Source organism: Leuciscus leuciscus, assembly GCF_965113295.1.
Source record: "Leuciscus leuciscus genome assembly, chromosome: 9".
NCBI lineage: Eukaryota > Metazoa > Chordata > Actinopteri > Cypriniformes > Leuciscidae > Leuciscus > Leuciscus leuciscus.
Window position 1 is genome coordinate 8,233,033 of NC_138733.1, and position 20,508 is coordinate 8,253,540.

Sequence of the window (20,508 nt, forward strand, 5' to 3'; positions counted from 1 at the left end):
ATAAAAATAAAAAATAACAGCAAGGGAAAACATTTCACAGGTGAGAATGAAACCTGTGGCCTCTCTCTCTCCGTGGCCCGCGGCAGCGTCTCTTCTCCCGGGCAGGAACACAGCTTCACCTCGCTGCTGCACCGGTCCCCGCTGATCCAGATGGGACCGGCCAAAGACATAGTGGTGATCGGGAGTACGTATATTTTGGAATTCAACCAAGCCATGTAATGCAAAGTATATCACACCGTTGGCATGAAAAACAGAGCGTTGCTATGGATGCGGAACAGACTATTTTCTTTAGCGGAAGCAATACAATCTTTTTAAATCAATAAACTCCTTTTTAAATCAATAATTTGTGTCAAATGATTTATTTATTTTGTAGGTAGCCATGTAATAAGCGGGATAATGTATAGCGAGGCGGTTGTTATAGTGAATAACATCCCCTTCAGACAACAACCGCCTCGCTATATACATTTTCCCTTATATATATATATATATATATATATATATAACCTATATATATTTATGTATATATATATATATATATACAGTATATATATACAGTATATATATATATATATATATATATATATAAGCCTATAACTCTTATATATAAATATATATTCAGTATATAGTTATAGGCTTCAGGCTGATTCAGGCAGATATATATATAAGGGATAACTCTATCTATCGATCTGCGCTCGATTGCTCTTCCTTCATCCTCCAACTACCCGGATGTCTGTCACAGTAACTTGAAACTGAATTTGGTGATCTGAATCTGAATTGTGAGAACTGAATGTGAGGATATATAGAGAGTTGAATTTTCGGTGAGGATCAAATTGTATTGGACTTCAGTTCCAAACAAATAAATTCAATTTCAAATTATACAATTCAAATTCAGTTTTTCAATGCAATTATTCAAATTAAACAATACAATTTCAAATTATGTGATTCAAATTCAGTTTTTCAATGCAATTATTCAAGTTTAGCAATTCAAATTCAAATATAATTGATTCAAATTCAGTTTCTGGTGGCACATATTTCCGCCCATAGAACGGACTCTGGGATCTGCTCTCACTGGAACGGACACGGGAATTACTCTCACTGGAACAGACTCTGGGATCTGCTCTCACTGTGGAGCTGGCATCTTCAACTTCGCTAACAGTAAGGGATGAACCACTTAGCCAAAGCTTATTATCTATATATCATACCAGACTACATGTTGGTATCAGGTATCAGAGACTACAACACTCACTGATACCTGACGAAACATATGGTTGTAAAATCCACTCCAGAAGACCATCTTCACGGTGTCATCATTCCATGGCAACAAGTGGGCGAGCTCTAGGAACTCATCCACATAGTCTTCAATCAGGTGGCCATCTTGTGTCATGGAAAGAAGCAGAGAAGCTGGGTCGAATGAAATGTCCCTCATGGTTGTTGTCTGTTTGGTCTGGTCTTCTGTCAGGGAACACACAGACTCAAAGGGGGACGGTGAGTAACTGTAAGTAATACAGTGTTTGATTGTGAAATGCGCACTGCTGGTAGACCAGGAAGGATTCTGGGAGATGTAGTGCTGAGGTGACAGGCATGGTGGCTGGAGATTATGACAACTGTCACTTACCTCAGACTTTTGAATAGTAGTGAATCACGTTTTCCACAAAAATATGAAGCAGCACAAATGCTTTCAACATCGATAATAATCAGAAATGTTTCTTTAGCATCAAATCAGCATATAAGAATGATTTCTGAAGGATCATGTGAAACTGAAGACTGGAGTAATAATGCTGAAAATTCATAAAAATTGGAGCTCTATTCCATAAAATCAATGATGTCAAGCTCCTGAAAGGACAAATACTATAACCTCAAGAATGGACCAAGTCGTCTAGACCATAAAAAAACATTATGTTATATGGACTGGCTGATGTACTGAACTTTAGTGATATTAAACTGTCCCTCTATGTAAAAGAGCAGTGTAAAAATTCTTTAAAGTTATTTACTATTTGCCATGTACAACAGCTTAGCACCCTTTAACATTCCCATAGAACTGGGCCTGTTCTTAAAGCGCCCCTAAATGGTATACTGTCTGAAGCCACTGGTGTTTCCCAGGGCTCTGTCCTAGGTCCACTTTTGTTTTTAATGTACATTAGCCCTCTTGGAAAAATGTTGAGCCATTTTAACAATGCCTCATACCACTTTTTTGCTGATGACATACAGTTGTATTGCTCGTTCAATGATTCTGAGTTCCACAAACTAACGGATTTACTGGATTGTATTTCTTGTGTAAAATCATGGCTTGCTAGTAAGTCAAGTCAAGTCAAGTTTATTTATATAGCGCTTTTCACAATACAGATTGTATCAAAGCAGCTTCACAGTATTAAATTAAAATAATACATCAATGTTTGTTTCTAGTGGAAAACGTCCACGTTTGGTAATGCTGATCAATAGTATTGTTGATTGATTAATTAAATTAAATATCCCCAAATATCCCCAACTGAGCAAGCCAAAGGCAACAGTGGCAAGGAACCGAAAAACTCCATCAGGTGACCTAATGGAGAAAAAAAAAAGGCCCGACTGAGCCTTGGGAGAACCCAGGCTCAGTCAGGGGTCAGTTCTCCTCTGGCGTTTATGAACTAGAGGTCGGATTTAACTGTAAGATTAAAAGTAATATATGTATGCCTGGCTGAAGAGATGCGTCTTTAATCTAGTTTTAAACTGGGAGAGCGAGTCTGAGCAACGAACAGTATCAGGAAGACTATTCCAGAGTTTTGGAGCTAAATGTGAAAATGCTCTCCCTCCTTTGGTGGACCTAGATATCTTGGGTATGACCAAAAGCCTTGAATGTATTGATCTTAAAGAGGGCGATGGATTATAGGGCGATAGAAGATCCGTTAAATAGACTGCAGCTAAGCCGTTTAAGGATTTATAAGTCAGTAGCAATACCTTGTAATTAATACGAAACTTTATAGGTAACCAATGTAGTGATGATAAAATTGGTGTTATATGATCTTATTTTCTTGATCTAGTAAGAACTCTAGCTGCTGCATTTTGGACTAACTGTAGCTTGTTTATTAAAGGGATACTTCAGGATTTAGCATTAAGCTTTGTATTAGTAGAAAACCTGTAGTATTTTCTAATTACCGTGCTTTCCACCCTCATATCCCCCTGAGAGGAGAGATTTATGTATTTTTTGTCTGGAAAAAATCCTCCGATGACGCAAAAATCGTCATTTTGCGTCATCGGAGGATTTTCTGGCCAGAGGCTAAAGACTACAGCCAGTAGAAGGCGTTGTTCTGCATATTTTCAACCCGCCCATAGAGGGTGGGATCTCACTCACAGAATGTACACAGTGTCAGCCGTCTTTCTTTGGAAGCTAAGCTAGCAGGCTCTTGTTCTGTGGAGAAAGCTGAATAGTAGGAGAAAGCTGAGTAGTAGGAAAAAGCTGAGTAAGTAGGGGTTACCATCCTCCTTTTCCCGGACTTGTCCGGCGGGCGAGATCGTTCAAAATGTCCGGGATTCGGCTTTTGCTTTCTGTGTTCGCCATTCATTGTTTACATGCACACCTTTTGTTTCAATCTAACTGAATTCATTCCGATCGGTGAATCTGAATGTAGTGTTTACATGAACGCTAAACAAGTGATCGGTTGATGTGCGTTTTAACATTGCTTAGAAAATTCCCGCACCTCCATGAGAGATATGAGACCGTCGCGTCTCAGTAATGACGCCACCGGCCTCGCGCCGCTCTCCCGCGCCCCTCAGCCTCGTCCTGCTCGCCACAGTAAACATAATGAATGGCGACTGTAGAACGCAAAAGCCGAATCCCGGACATTTTGGACGATCCCGAAATCCTAGGCAGACTCGTCACGGAGACTCACTGGTAGCCTAACCTTGTTTTCTACTGCGCTCTCTTACCGGTAGGCGTGGCCTCCTAGGGCAGTGAAGCAAGTGCATTCTGGGAGTTGTTGTCTTTAATCCACATAAGCCAAAAATAAATTTTCTGGCTTTTCTCAGGCTAGAAAGCTCCAAATTAAAACATTTCTTCACATTTATTCTACATAAATGACCTATTTTAAATACACATTCATCTTTCCAGAGGTGAAGTATCCCTTTAAGGATGCAGGACAACCGGCTAATACAGCATTACAGTAATCTAGTCTCGAGGTCATGAATGCATGAACTAACTTTTCTGCATCAGAAACTGATAGCATATTACGTAGCTTAGCAATATTTCTAATGTGAAAAAAGGCTGTTCTTGTAACATATGAAATATGATTTTCAAAAGACAGGTTGCAGTCTAGTATGACACCCAGGTCTTTTACTGTAGAGGATAAAGTAACAGGACATCCTACTATGTTAAATTTGTAGTGTGAGAGGTTTTGTGGGCGGTTTTTTGAACCGATGATTAGTACCTCTGTCTTGTCTGGATTTAATAAAAGAAAATTGCGTGTCATCCAATCTTTTATATCTTTAACACACTCTGTCAATTTGGATAATTTAGCGTTTTCATCTGGCCGTGATGAAATATATATTTGAGTGTCATCAGCATAACAATGGAAACTAATTCCAGGTTTCCTTATAATATTTCCAAGTGGCAGCATATACTGAGAATAACAGAGGGCCTAACACAGATCCCTGTGGTACTCCATAGTTTACTGGAGTTATGATCGATTTTTCTCCATTTAAATAGACAAGATGGTAGCGGTCAGATAAGTATGATCTGAACCAGCTTAATGCTTGTCCTTGAACACCAGTATAATTTTGTAGTCGATCTAAGAGTATTGTGTGATCTATAGTATCGAACGCAGCACTAAGATCAAGAAAAACTAGTATTGAGATACAGCCTTGGTCAGAAGCTAATAGTAAATCATTTGTGATTTTAACGAGCGCAGTTTCAGTGCTATGGTGCGGTCTGAATCCAGACTGAAACTTTTCATAGATGTCATTTTCTTGCAAGAAAGAGCCCAGTTGGGCGGATACAACTTTTTCTAGTATTTTAGACATAAATGGAAGATTTGAAATGGGTCTATAATTTGCTAGATTATGTGGGTCTAATTGTGGTTTCTTAATGAGAGGTTTTATAACTGCCAGTTTAAATGTTCTTGGAACATGACCTAAAGATAAAGATGAGTTAATAATATTGAGGAGAGGCTCTTCCACTATAGGTAACACTTCTTTCAGTGGTTTAGTTGGTATACGATCTAATAAACATGTTGTTGTTTTAGATGAAGTGATAAGTTTATTTAACTCTTTTTGTTCTATAGTTGTAAAACACTGTAATTGTTCTTGCGGGGTGATAATTGAGGCTGAATTATAAGGCGCGATTGAGGATTGAACATTTACAATTTAGTCTAGCCACGGTGTTAAATAAAAACCTTGGATTGTTTTGGTTGTTTTCTATTAGTTTGCGGAGGTGCTCAGCCCTGGCCGCTTTTAGGGCCTTTTTATAACGTGACATACTGTCTTTCCATGCGATTCTAAAGACCTCTAAATTAGTTTGTTTCCATTTACGCTCTAAATTATGGGTTTCTCTCTTTAGAACATGCGTAGTATTGTTGTACCATGGTGCTTTACTTTTCTCTCTGACGTTTTTTAATCTACTGGGTGCAACAATATCCAATTTTCCAGAGAGAATGGTGCTCATAGTGCTAGTTAATTCCTCTAGTTCCACGGTTGTCAAAGTGGGGTACGCGTACCCCCAGGGGTACGTGGACTGATTTCAGGGGGTACGCGAAAAAAGAACTAAGGCCGGCGACACACTGGCTGCGTGGCGTGAGCGTCTCAGCTGCGTGGCGTGTCCGTTTTTATTTCTGCTCCCATATTAACAGGTTAGAGTTTGCACACTGCCTGCGTGACACACGCGTCTATTAAATTAATTATCATGCTCGAGCCGCGCGGAAAACGCGTGCATGCTAGAAATAGAATCAACGCCTGTTTTTCACGCGACACGCAAGCGTGTTGGAAGCGTTTCCAGGCAAAATAGAGTAGGGAAAGATGTTTATATGTCATTTTGACACGAATACATATTAAAAAATGTCATTTTTGATATTTGAAAGTGTCTAGGGTTTGACATAAATGCAAATATAAATGTAATGTAAAAAAAATATCGATTTTCAAATACTGCACCTGTCAATACAGAACGAAATATAACATATAAACATCTTTTCCTACTCTATTTTGCCTGGAAACGCTTCCAACACGCTTGCGTGTCGCTTGAAAAAAAGGCGTCGGTTCTATTTCTTAAGACCAGGTATAGGAACAGACTGTTTGTGGAAAATGATCCAAGACTGAAACTGTCCCCAATTCGGCCTAACATCGCTGCATTATGTAAGAACATCCAGGCACATCCCTCACATTGATTAAACTGGTGATGTGGATGGAGAGGTGGTAGGCCTATTCTGTGTGGTTTATACAATTTAGTTTACTGTTTACTATTTAGTTTACTATTGTTAATGTGTTCTCTTTTTTATTATTATTTTACAGCAGAGAAGTTAAGAAAATATAAAATGTTATCATATGTGAAAAGCAATACTTATCAGTATGTGAAAAGTTAATAGCTTTAATGAGATGTTGGATATGTGTTGTGGGCCTATTGTGTGTGAGATTGGGTGCATATCTGTTTAAAATCATTATATTCAGCACATTTGTATCATATGTTGACTTTTGATGAGATTTGTATCATATGTTTATGATTCTATTCACTATTCTCGACAAAATTGATAAAAATAAATATTAATAAAAATTTAAAAAACTTCTTGTTAACAATTGGTGGTGTTGGGGGTACTCCGGAAGATCTATAATGTCTCAGGGGGTACATGCCTGTTAAAAGTTTGGGAACCATTGCTCTAGTTCATCTGTTTGTTTGGGTTCACTGAGCAGCTGAGACAGATCAGATAAGCAATTTGAAAAATGTTCTATGGTGGATGGAAGGATTGTTCTGCCTGATCGATAACGTGGCGCAGCATGATATATTACAGGAGTACGTAATATGCAAGTTACCATGTAATGGTCAGTGACATCATCACTTTGTGGAATGATATCTATATCGGTTGGATCGGTTCCATGTGATATAATTAAATCGAGTGTATGATTAAAACGATGAGTTGGTCTGGTAACGTTTTGCTTGACCCCAAAGGAGTTTAATAAATCTGTAAATGCAGCCCCTAACGCATCATTTGAATTATCTACGTGTATGTTAAAATCTCCAACAATTAATGCTTTATCGACATTGACTAATAGGTCTGAGAGAAAATCTGCAAACTCTTTTAGGAAATCAGCGTAAGGCCCAGGCGGTCTATATACGGTAGCCAAGGCTAGAGATAATAGGGATGTTTTTCTAACATCTAAGAGCGTAACATTTAGTACAAGTACTTCAAACGAAATAAACTTATAACCCGTTTTCTGAGTAACATTGAGAATATCTCTATAGATTGTTGCAACACCGCTGCCACGATCAATCAGACGGGGCTCATGCTTATAGGAGTATCCTGATGGAGTAGACTCATTTAGACCGAAATAATCATTTGGTTTAAGCCAGGTTTCAGTAAGGCAAATTACATCTAAGCTATTATCTGTGACTATTTCATTTACAATAACTGCCTTAGGTGTGAGTGATCTAATGTTTAGAAGACCTAGCTTTAGAAATTGTTTTTGTTTACTAATAGCAACATTTTCTGGTTTAATAACAATTAGATTTTTCCTAGATCCTGCAGTAGATTTATTATTTGATCTCACTAAACAAGGAATAGACACAGTTTCTATGCAATGTTCTACACTAGTATTTATATCAGTTAAATTGGTGCAGCAGAGACTATGATTTGGACTTTTGGTTACTAGTCAAAAGGTATTTAACGTTTTGGAGATGTTAACCGACAGAAGATCCGCTCCGCACCCTCTGCTTGGGTGTAAGCCATCAGCACGGAAAAGCCTAGGACGCTCCCAAAACAGATTCCAATTATTTACAAAGAGCAGTTTCTGCTCATTGCACCATGACATTAACCATTCATTTAGCGCAAATAATCTGCTGAACTTTTCATGCCCTAATCGGTACGTGGGAAGCGGTCCTGACACAATGATCGTTGTTTCAGGCGATGTGCAGCGTACCATATCGATCAGATTCCTGAAGTCTTTCTTCAGAACCTCCGTCTGGCGCAGCCTGATATCGTTCACTCCCGCATGCAGGACCACAGTTCCGACGCGCTCGTCACCGTTCAGAATCTCGGGAATGCGAGCAGCGATTTCAGAAACACGAGCACCAGGAAAGCAGTGACTGTGCACCTTACTTTTACCTAACGTAGCGTGTACATGCCGAACGATGGAATCGCCGATGATCACAGCATCGTGTTCTGTTTCGCGAAAAGGGGAGAAGCGGTTTTGGGTGGATATCTCGAAAACCGGGAGGGTCGGAGAGAGTCTTGGTCTAGACCTGACTAGTACTAGTAACTGATTCTAGACTTTTGGTCAGAAATTGTTTTTATCATCTAAGAAATTTTGCAAAATTGAGGGCAATTTTATCGGACTCTGATCTTTAGATGGTTATCCATACTTTTATTTCCTCACGTTTAGATTATTGTAACTCTCTTTTTACTTTTTTCAACACATCTGCTCTGAATCATCTTCAGATGGTCATCAAATTTCGTATTGATCTTAAAATATTAGTTTTAACTTTTAGAGCTGTGAATGGCGTGCCCTCTGATCCTCAGGCCAGAGTCTTTTAATGGTCACAAAAACTCGTTATAAAACCCGGGGAGAATGAAAAAGTTCATCAAAGCTTTTTCTAGCTTTGAACTGACAGAGTGTGTCTGCTTCCCGGACAATGTTAGGAACAGTCTTTGGTGCTAAATAGGAAAAGGATCTACCGCCAGCAGTCGATTTTGATATTCTAGGTATTATCAACTGGCCGGAATTTTGAGATCGCAATAGACGTGAAGGACTATAATGCGTTAAGAGCTCGCTCAAGTACTGCAGAGCTAAACCATTTAGTGCTTTGTAAGTAATCAGCAAATACTTTAAAATTGATACAATGTTTAATAAGGAGCCAATGCAGTGTTGACAGAACCGGGCTAATATGGTCATACTTCCTGGTTCTGGTAAGAACTTGAGCTGCTGCGTTTTGGACCAACTGTAGTTTGTTTATTAAGTGTGCAGGGCAACCACCCAGTAGAGCATTACAATAATCTAGCCTTGAGGTCATGAACGCATGAACTAATTGTTTCGCATTTGTCAATGAGAGCATATGGCGTAATTTAGATATATTTTAAAGATTTTTACAGATTCTAGACACGTGACTTTCAAATGAAAGATTGGTATCAAAGAGCACACCCAGGTTCCTAACTGACGACGAAGACTTGACAGAGCAGCCATCAAGTGTTAGTCAGTATTCTAGGTTATTACGTGAGGACGTTTTTTGTCCAATAATTAGAATCATTAGGACAACAATATGCAAGATTAGGACACCAATATGCAAGTGCTATGACCCTTCCCAAGTTAATCTAATGCAATACCTGTTTTTTTTTTTGTTTTTTTTTTTTTTTAGATGATAGATATAGAAGATAAAGTGTTAGTATTAATGGATCAAGTGTTGTCAAAAAAGATGCGTGTTCAGCCATTTCTTGAAAATGGACATGGACTCAGCCACTCTGGTTGAGTTGGGCAGGTCATTCCACCAGCAGGGAACAGACCAGGAAAAGGTCAGAGAAAGAGATTTAGTGCCTCTTTGAGATGATGCACCACAAGACGGTGTTCACTTGCAGAGCGCAAGTTTCTGGATGGCACATAAGTCTGAAGTAATTAGTTTAGGTAAAAGGGAGCAGAGCCAGTGGTTGTTCTGTAGGCAAATGTCAGTGACTTGAATTTGATGCGAGCAGCAACTGGCAACCAGTGCAATTTTGTGAGGAGAGGAGTGACATGTGCTCTCATATGAATCCAGTGGTTCAGTCAAACATTTTCTGAAGAGACACGATCGCTTTATTTGATGAACAGATTGAAATTAGGCTCTCAGATTTCATCAAAAAGATCTTCATTTGTGTTTTGAAGATGAACGAAAGTCGTACAGGTTTGGAACGTCATGAGGGTGAGTAATTAATTACAGAATATTAATTTTTGGGGAACTATCCCTTTAAGTCTTTCTAGTCAACCAAGCTTTTCATATATAAGCTTGGTTGACACTTTTGATATAGTGCTTTTATGAAAAACTCTTTTATCTCAGTTTACTTTAATGTATTTGACATGAAAACTAATGTTGATCATGTGGTAGATTTTTCTTACGTACCTGGAACCTAATTACCTGGGGCGTCTCCAATCGACACCCAAGCGTCTACAGTCGACACTTAATAATCTTTATACTCTAGCTTTGCGTCTACAGTCGTCAACTGGCTTTGAGTTTCCTAACCCTAACTTGCTGTGCAGCAATAATAACCGACAGACTCCAGACAATGCCTTTGAATATGCTTTAATCACGGCCGGAGGATCTGAGACAAATTTCAGAGAGAATCCCACCCGCAAAAGGAATGCAACAGTTTTTATAGAAAAGGAGCATGGTGAAAATGACATGATACATTACATAATTTCCCTACAATTTGATTGGTTCTTCATATAGGCAAACCCTTCTTTTACTAGGTAGAAGCAAACTCTGTTTTCTTGATTACTTCATAATCACACGTTTTCAAACCTAGACATCTGTCTAGTTTCATTTTCCCTTTTTGTTATTTATACACTCACACACTCAAGAGTCACAAGTTTTTCAACCAAAGGTTTTAGAAACATTTAAGATTCAAAAGCATATGAATGTTGTTCCTGCAAGAAAAATAAATGTTAGTTATTTTTAATTAAAAAATCCAGCACAATCACTTGAAACATTTTTTCATACGAGTGTGAAGGCTTGATAAATGTTTAAAACTCCTCTCACACTGAGTACAGTATTACAGCTTTTCTCCAGTATGTCGCTCATGTAGTTTCAGGTTTCCAGACTGAGTGAAACTCTTGTCACAATATGAGCACTTGTAAGGTTTTTCTTCAGTATGAGTTCTTTGTGAAAAACTTTTTCCACAGAGAGAACACAAATAAGGCTTCTCATCTGAATGAACTTTCAGGTGTCGTTTTAGATTTGATGACGAATTAAAATATTTACCACACTGATCACAGTTGAATGGTTTTTCTACAGAGTGATGGAGCAGATGAACATTGAGACCTGATGCATCTTTGAAGCTCTTCACACACTGTGTACAGTAATACGGCTTCTCTCCAGTATGAACTCGCTCGTGTGATTTCAGGTGTCCAGAATGAGCGAAAATCTTGTCACAAAATGAGCACTTGTAAGGTTTTTCTCCAGTATGAATTCTTTGGTGCAGTTTCAGATTACTAGATGTAGTAAAGCTCTTCCCACAGTCACAACACGCATGATCTTTCACTCCATTATGTGTTTTCTGGTGCAGTTTAAAACTCTGCAGTCGTGAAAAACTCTTTCCACAGAGAGAACACACATGAGGCTTCTCATCTGAATGAACTTTCAGGTGTTGTTTTAGATTTGATGACGAATTAAAACCTTTACCACACTGATGACAGTTGAATGGTTTTTCTACAGAGTGACGGAGCCGATGATCTCTGAGATGTGATGCTTGAGAAAAACTCTTTCCACACTGAGTGCATGGATACGGTTTCTCTCCAGTGTGAATTTTCATGTGTGTATTAAGGTTTCCTTTCTTTTGGAAACTCTTTCCACACTGAGTGCATGTATACGGTTTCTCTCCAGTGTGAACTATCATGTGTGTTTTAAGGTCTCCTTTATTTTGGAAACCCTTTCCACACTGAGGGCATGTATACGGTTTCTCTCCAGTGTGAATTTTCATGTGTGTCTTAAGGTTTCCTTTCTTTTGGAAACTCTTTCCACACTGAGAGCATGAGTGCAGCTTTTTGGCTTTTGTTCCTTGAGTTTTGAAGTCACAGTGTTTCTTTATGTCGATTAGTTTCTGTCTTTGCTCCGTCACTTCCAGCTGGTCTAAAATAAAATGTATTAAGCTGTTAGAATCAGTTCAATGAAGTTAAATGTGAGAATTAAAAAGTATCTTTAAAGTCTCTTTAATGTGCAAAGTTCAGTTCTGTCATTCATTTGTTAATGCAATTAAAACTGGGTTATGATCATTTTAGATGCATTTATATATCATTTGTCATCCATATTTCAGAGCTACTAAAGCAGTCAACAATGAAGAATCAAGAATGGACACCAACCTATTTGTTCCTCAGTATCTTCATGTTTTATTCTGGATGGTTCTGGATCTCTCATGTCTTCAATCTCCTCTTTAATAAACTCCATCTTTAACAGTCACACAGATTTCAGCTGCTACTCCTGGAGTTTGTCCTTCTCTTGTAGGATGATGGGAATATTCCCAGAAAGGAAATAATCTAAATGTGGAAGGAAGTGTAAAGGAAGACCATCAAAATGTGGAGAACAAGTACTGTACAAGATTATGATAATTTCTAGAATAATTTATCATAAATTGCCATTAACAGTTGAACTAAAGTTTTCTTATTTGATGAATTGTTGTGAGGGACACCAGATCTGCCAAATTCGAGGTTACTGAGTTTATACTGAAATACTGTAATAATTACAGTTCTTAAAGGGGTGGTATAATGCCCTTCCCCAGAGTGTGTATGTGAAGTTTTAGCTCAAAATACCCCACATATATTTTTATATAGCATGTTAAATTTGTCACTTTTTGAGGGTAAGCAAAAACGCACCGTATTTGTGTCTGTTCCTTTAAATGCAAATGAGCTGCTGCTCCCGGCACAGAGGGCGGAGCTTCAACAGCTTGTGTCCTTTTACCTCACAGACATGCACTGAAAAAATTTAATAAAAAAATTTGCCTTTTATGTTCAAACCGGAGTCAGATGATGTCAAGGAGTCAATGATGGAGAGACTCAAGAAGAAGTGACAACATGTAGAAGCAACAAGACGTTTCTGAATGGTTAGTTGATGAATTTGTGTAGCTTAGCCTATGTGTAATTATCTTCTGGTCATTGATTAGCATATTCTGTCTTGATAATCTATAAATCGTGTTCCGGGGGCGGGGTTTATGCGAAAATAGTTCCAAACAAAGATCACAGCAGAACCATAACGCATCTCACAGGAACACTCAAACGTGTTTTCATTACTGAATGATTCAGAGTTTTGAACGTATCGGTTGAATAAATAACTCGCTCATTAAAACGTTCACCTGCCGCCACCTACTGGTGGTTTAGTTTCGTGTTAAAAGGGTCCATGACGTATAAGGATTTTCGACAGGCCAATTTTAAAATACAAAAGAAAAGAAAAACCTGTTGCAATTGTTCAAACATTAAGGATGTTGTGTACACCTAAATTCATTTAAAAAATTTAAGTGTTTCTTCATCTAGATGAATTGTCCATAGCCTTAAAAAATGTCATGTGGTGCGACCGTGATTTATCTTAAAATTTATTAATTTCCTTAACATGCTTACATTTTTTATACAAGTTATTAGTAATTAAAATGTTTAAAAAAACAAGTATTTGCATTTCTTTTGAGTTTTTGTAAATAATGATCTAATTTTTTGTTCTATAATTTATGAGTTGCGATCTTAAATCTAGTTAACAGACTTATTTTTCCTGTAAATCACATAAAACAGATACAAATGTTTTAAAAATATCATTTAATAAATCATACTGTATCAGTGATCAGTGGCGGTTCTAGAGGGGGGGCCGGGGGGGCCAGTGCCCCCGTGTCACCAAGCTTGGCCCCCCCTCTGGCCCCCCTAAATTTGGAATCGTAAAATCACACCAAACAACTGCGCATTTTATCAGTTGCGGCGCCTTCATCTATAGGCTACACTGCAGCACGACGTATATTCACATCAAATGTTAACGCAGAGGAACGGGACACTGCAGTTCACAAAAGTTCATTATTTGCATGTGCTTTAAAGCCTTGCCGGTTAAACATGTCATTCGCTGCTGATGCGCTGTTCAAACATGCGCTTTACTGAGCGCGTACACTCGACGCGCACATGCACTAAAAGCCTGTTACTGGACTAAGTTATCTTTTGAGTCTTATATTGCGCTAATACTGTCAAATACAGACAATGTTTACATAAACAAAGTTGGTTATGTCTAAAGTGAAAGCAAACAGAGAAAATTAATTAAAATCTGCTTGTCATATGCGTGTATATTAGACGCGTCGCGTGCAGTTCTTAAAGAGACAGTAGCCCTAATAATAAACATGCTGCCGCTTGTCCTTAAAGAGATAGTTCACCCAAAACCAAACAGTAGCTGGTCCCCATTGACTTCCATACATAGTAGGGAAAAAAAATACTATGGAAGTCACAAGGGTACATCAACTGTTGTGGTTACTCACATTCTTTCAAATAACGTTTATTTTCAACAGAAGAAAGAAACTTATTCAGGTTAAATACAACTTAAGAGAGTAAATTATGACTTTTTGGGGGGAGAACTATCCCTTTAATGTTAATAAAACAACAAAACACACAGAGGAAATCATTCACTGCTCTTGACTGAGAACTTTAAGTCTGTTGTGTTTTATTTTCATGTGTTCATTTAATTACTTTCTTCAATTCTACTGTTAAATACACCTATAGCTGAAAAAATAGAGCACTGTTTATTTCATTTGTATATTAAGTTGTGTATGTGTAATATGTATCTCTGTTCTTAATTTTTATAACAAAGAAAATAGTGACAAAGATTTTTATTTTCGCCACTTTGGCCTAAATGTCTGCCATTCTTTTTTATTTTATATTTTGTTACCTATATTTTGTTACCTATAAGGCTTTGCTTTTAAAATAGGGACATTAGTTTGGCTGTAATGCTCAATCACATGCAAAATAGTAAAACCAACATGAAATAAGAATCGTGATAAAATCGTGATTTTCCTGAAAAAAAAAAAATTGTGATATGATATTATTGCCTAGATGTGCTTAGATGCTAAAAATGTGTTATTATTGATCATTATATCACACTACAATTAAACATAATGAAACATTCATTTGAATTGAAATTGTTTTATTAGCTTAGCTAATATAATTTATTAGCTTTTTCTAGAGATTGCAGTCATGCATGACATGGTGAAAAATGACTTGAAATAATACTGAAAATAGGTTAAGATGAATGTTAAAGGTGTGCCCCCTAAAAGCACAAGTGGCCCCTGCCTGGCCCCCCCCAGTTACTGTGGTCTAGAACCGCCACTGTCAGTGATTCATATTTCAGCCACAGAAATAAGACATTTTATTTAAATTGAATACAGTGATTGCTTTTATTGGTCGCACCACATGATGAGTGATTGCTCCAAATGACACGAAGACCTTATATAGATAAAAATCTATTTAAAGAAATCAATGATCAATACATTTTATAAAAAAAAAAAAGATTTAAACCAGATTTTATACAAATTTCACAGAATTTTCCTGAACATAAACATTTTATAAACATTTTTTTATATATATAAAAATCACATCACAAACACAAGTGCACCATTTCATTTAACTTGACTTAGAATTTCTTTCTAACTTGACTTAGATTTTTTTTTTTATAATGTTATAGATATAAATTATTTCATAAAAGTATTGTATACAGGTAACATTTAGGGTCAATAGTTTTTTTTTTAAAGTGATTAATAATTTTATTAATCAAGGACACATTCAGTTGATAAAAAGTGACAGCAAAGATATTTAGGCTATAATGTTACGAAAGATTCTATTTCAAATAAATGCTGTTCTTTTGAACTTTCTATTCATCAAATAATCCTGACATATAAAATGTATCACAGTTTCCACAAAAATATGAACATTGATAATAATCAGAAATGTTTCTTGAGCAGCAAATCATTAGTGACTCTGGATCACAAAACCAGTCACAAGTTTCACAAGGGTATATTTGTGGCAATAGCCAACAATACATCGTATGGGTCAACATTATCGATAGCCTATTTCTTTTATTCCAAAAATCATTAGGATATTAAATAAAGATCATGTTTCATATTTTGTAAATGTCCTACCATAAATATATAAAACATTTATTTTTGTGAGTGAATATAGCAATATCGCAAACATAAATGGACAACCTTAAAGGAGAACTCCGGTCAATTTTAACATTGAGCTAATTTTTTTGTAAATTTGGAGTGCTGTCAATACAGAGAACAACGACAAAAATCGGTGTTGCCTACACCGTGTTATCCTCTTTTTAAAATTTGCACCCTGTTGACTTCAATGGGGCAAGTTTTAAACCTGCTTTTAGCCTCTTAACATCCTTGATGTGTCATACAAGTGCCCAGCCATGTTAGATGATTCCTTCAGAGTGAACACGGGTGAATCTGACTGCAGTAGATGTGAAAGATATTAATAAAAATGATGTTATTTCAGCCAGCGCAAATACCTGTATTTACATCCTGTTTTCGGTCGAAGTCCAAAGTAGTCGATTGTCGAGTTCACGCGCATAGGTTTAGTTACCTATGATCACGCCTGTGAACTCGAGAATCGACTACTGTGGACTTGTGGGTGCAAATTTTAAAAAGAGGATAACACTGTGTAGACAACACCGATTTTTGTCTTTGTTCTCTGTATTGACAGCACTCCAAATTTAAAAAAGAATTAGCTCAATGTTAAAATTGACCGGAGTTCTCCTTTAAAGGACAAGTTCGGTATTTTACACTTAAAGCCCTGTTTTCAGATAGTTTCTGACGAAATACAATGGTTAAGATTGAAATTTGGACAAATGCTGCTGTCCCGAGAATTTTAGGTTTTTGTGGTAGCACCCCCCCACCTATACAACGGTTGCATAGGTGCACTGGAAAAATCATTCGTTTACAAAGACGTGAAACTCACCGAGTGGTCAGGGGTGTTCACTGATATGCTTACACAAAAATCGCTGCAAAAGATGCTTTCAAACAGGTGTTTTACCATTCGTTGTAAAACTGTGGACCTATTTTTCCAAACGCGTCACACCCGTACATTCTTCCGTTGAGAGCTTGAATAATAGACTCTCCAGCCCAGTTGGTGGCGATAATGCACCTTTGCCAATTGCAAGCAAACCACTGGCATTTCATTGAATACACAGAAGAAGCAGAAGAAGAAGCGGCGGAGTAATACCGTAAAGGTGCTGCGGTCTCACAGCACGTCCTATACAAGTCAATGGAGTTGGACAAAAACTACGATAAAACCTGTTGGAAAGCATCTTTTGCAGCGATTTTTGTGTGAGCATATCAATGAACACCCCTGACCACTCTGTGAGTTTCACGTCTTTGTAAACGAAAGTTTAATGCGTTTTAGGAAGGATTATTCCAGTGCAACTATGCAGCCATTGTTAAGGTGGGGGGGTGCTAACACAAAAACCTAAAATTCTCGGGACAGCAGCATTTGTCCAAAGTTCAATCTTAACCATTGTATTTCATCAGAAACGATCTGAAAACAGGGCTTTAAGTGTAAAATACCGAACTTGTCCTTTAAAGGCGATTTTCTCAATGTTTAGATTTTGTAGCACCCTCAGATTCCAGATTTTCAGTTGGCCAAATATTGTTCTATCTTAACAAATCATATATCAATGGAAAGCTTATTTATTCAGCTTTCATATGATGTATACATCTAAATTTAAAAAAATTGACCCATTTGACTGGTTTTGTGGTCCAGGGTTACATATTATAGAATGATTTCTGAAGGATCATGTGACACTGAAGACTGGATTAACGATGCTGAAAATTCAGCTTTGATCTCAGGAATAAATTACAGTTTACTATATATTCACATAGAAAATAGATATTTTATACTGTAATAATATTTCACTCTTCTCCTATCAAGGTACTCTGCTCTTGCTGCAGGGTCAGATTTTTTTCACGTGGCAGTGGCATCTGGTAAAATATATTAAAATAGTTTTAAATAAATAAATAAGCAATAATAAATACACTACTAATAAATGCATAATTACTAAACTTAAATTACATGCTCTAATTTTTTTGTTGCATTTTACTTATATTGTACAAAGAGTAAACATAAACTGTCTGAAATATATATTTTTAAAAAAATCATGTTTAAATAATTTTAAATAATATCAATTGAATATAAAAGCATAAAACTGCCAATCAACATATATCTATCATGGAAAACATTCTGCAGTGGTCGCACCACATGATATTTTCAAATTCAGTCAAAATTTACAGGCACAGAATTGGCCACCAAAAAAAAAAGAAAAAAGCTTGCTTCCCAAAAAAGGTCACTATGAAATTTATAATAAAAATATATATTTATAGAAATAACTTTAATATTTTTTTTTTAGGTCATACCACATGACATCCAAATATGGCAACAACATACCAACCATTACAAAGGTTTATTTTTTTCTCCACAATTTGATAGAATTACAAACCTGCTTGCTGCCTCCATGGGTCCTTGGTAAATTGGTATATGATATAACTTCCTGTGTTTGAATAGCTTTCAACATAAAAGTCCCAAAATGGCATTTCCTTGATGGTCGCACCACATGAGATGTCATAAAATGGACATCATCAGACAAGTTTGTATATTATGATGGAAATATAAATACAAATGCTTTGAATTTTTTTTAAAGGATTACATTTTGTAAATCATGCCAAATAGTGCAGAAAATAAATTTGAATAAATTTAGAGTAATTTCAAAGATGTTTTCAAAACAGAAGTTATGGCCGGACGGTCGCACCACATGATGTTTTGACACTTTAAATAACAAAAAAATAACAAGTAAAGGTTTTTGAAAAGTTAAAGTGAGTAGCCTACATGGGAGAGGTACTACAAATACTGTATCTTTTTATGCATTTAAACCCGTTTTTGCCTGAAAAAAAGCAATCAGACAGAAAATTGACGCGTCACGTCATTGACACAAAATATATTCTTTCCAACATTTCTTATTTGTAATGCAAAAAATATTTAAAACAATCTCATAACATTAGGCTATTTAATGCAGCTGTATTTTTTCAGTGTAAAACTTTAATTTGACAGGTAACAGCCCTATAATGTCTTACTATTGTAATTTTATTTATCAAATAAAAAAATTAAAGATGAAGCATACATTTAAAATGATTAGGGAAAAAAAGCCATTTATAAAGGTTAAAATATCCTAAATATGCAGATTTAAATATATCAAGCTGACTGAACACTGATGAGAATATTGCTTCAAAATAAATTATAGGTTATTTACAACACACACACACAAAAACATTTTTTTTCGTACAAGCAGTTTTTGTCTGTGACAAGTGAATGACCGATTTACATGTCCAAAGGACAAGTAGGCTACATGAAAAGGCTTAATGTCCAGCCCTGCCCTTAAGGACTGTACCGTTTTCTGCATGTTACACATACAGCAGCCTATGCTTATTGCGTGCTCTCCTTTCAATCATGCAATCATACGGAATAACATTTTTCTTAGGTTTTTTAAGAATTATTTTTTTTTTCTCACATTTCATATCAGGTTAATGTTGGGTCGTAGATAGTACCCTATTTGAGATGGATTGCATCTGATAAACCACAAAAATCCCGTGCTATATGGACACTGCCAATAATAGAAGATGAAGCAAGAGTTGTTTTACACTCCGTGATAAAGGCTTATTATAGACCTAATTTCAATAATTTGTGGGAAACAGAAATCCAGACAGTTATCCAGATACAGAGACCACTGATGAACAAATGTAAACGTGCCGTGTCCTGACTGACCGACGATCCCTCCTGATCTGCTTGATCCTGCTAGAGTAGATTATTTCTGATAACAAGCCAAACAAATTACAAGTAGCCTAAATTACATTAGATCTGTGTTGTGTAATTTGATCTGGTCACGTCAAACACATACTCAGCGTGAAACTCGATCGTACGAGTTATCTGTACGATACACTAAAAACAATGTACATTTAGGCAACACAAACATCAATTCTTACATGATAAATATAACATCTCTGACCGGCAGACTGGAAATATACGACATCCGGAAAAAAGTTACTCATTTTAGCGTCTAAAGAGACAACAAAAAGAAAAAGAGAGTAGAGAGAAAACAAAACTCTTCTGCGCATGCTCAGTGCGCGCGGTGTCATTTTTCTTAAAGGGGCCGCTTTCAGTAAATCACATCTCCGCTATATATATATATATATATATATATATATATATATATATATTGCATTCAACAATATATTCACCTTCACTCAATTACAGTTACAGTATTGTTTTTCTACATGTCTCCCTTACTATGTAATTGCAGCCTAATTATCTACATGCAGATATACAGCAGTGGCGAGGCCAGAAACTTTAAAGTGAGCGGATCTTGGTGAATTAAGTTGGACCTCAATGTTAAATGTGATTTATTCGCAGCCAACAGTTTCAAGAAAAAAACGAAATCCATTTCTAAATAAAATAGCCAGTGAACAGAATAAGAACAAAACACGAATGTAAATTTACATGAATTACACTGGACAAGAGTTCTCACTCAAACCACTAATAATAGCATATTGGCGGTTGCCTCAATCTGTTGACACTAATGACCTCACCATAATT

The 20,508-nt window shown here is 36.7% G+C and overlaps 1 protein-coding gene across 7 annotated transcripts in view; it reads right to left on the reverse strand.

The window, feature by feature from the left end:
* The window catches only part of LOC309506326 (uncharacterized protein), a 231,390-nt gene that overhangs the window by 62,850 nt on the left and 148,032 nt on the right, over positions 1 to 20,508 (reverse strand). Inside the window, exons 1-4 of one of the 7 annotated variants that reach the window (XM_082180175.1) lie at positions 19,922 to 20,009; positions 12,724 to 12,822; positions 12,214 to 12,387; positions 10,489 to 11,983 (exon numbers count right to left, since the gene is read on the reverse strand). In XM_082180175.1, the coding sequence (XP_082036301.1) occupies positions 10,908 to 11,983; positions 12,214 to 12,298 (1,161 nt within the window). In that variant the 5' untranslated portion in view covers positions 12,299 to 12,387; positions 12,724 to 12,822; positions 19,922 to 20,009 and the 3' untranslated portion in view covers positions 10,489 to 10,907. Of the gene's footprint in view, positions 10,098 to 10,488; positions 11,984 to 12,213; positions 12,388 to 12,723; positions 13,671 to 19,921; positions 20,019 to 20,508 lie in introns of those variants that run through there. The other 6 variants (XM_082180173.1, XM_082180162.1, XM_082180174.1 and 3 more) reach the window with 6 other exon arrangements.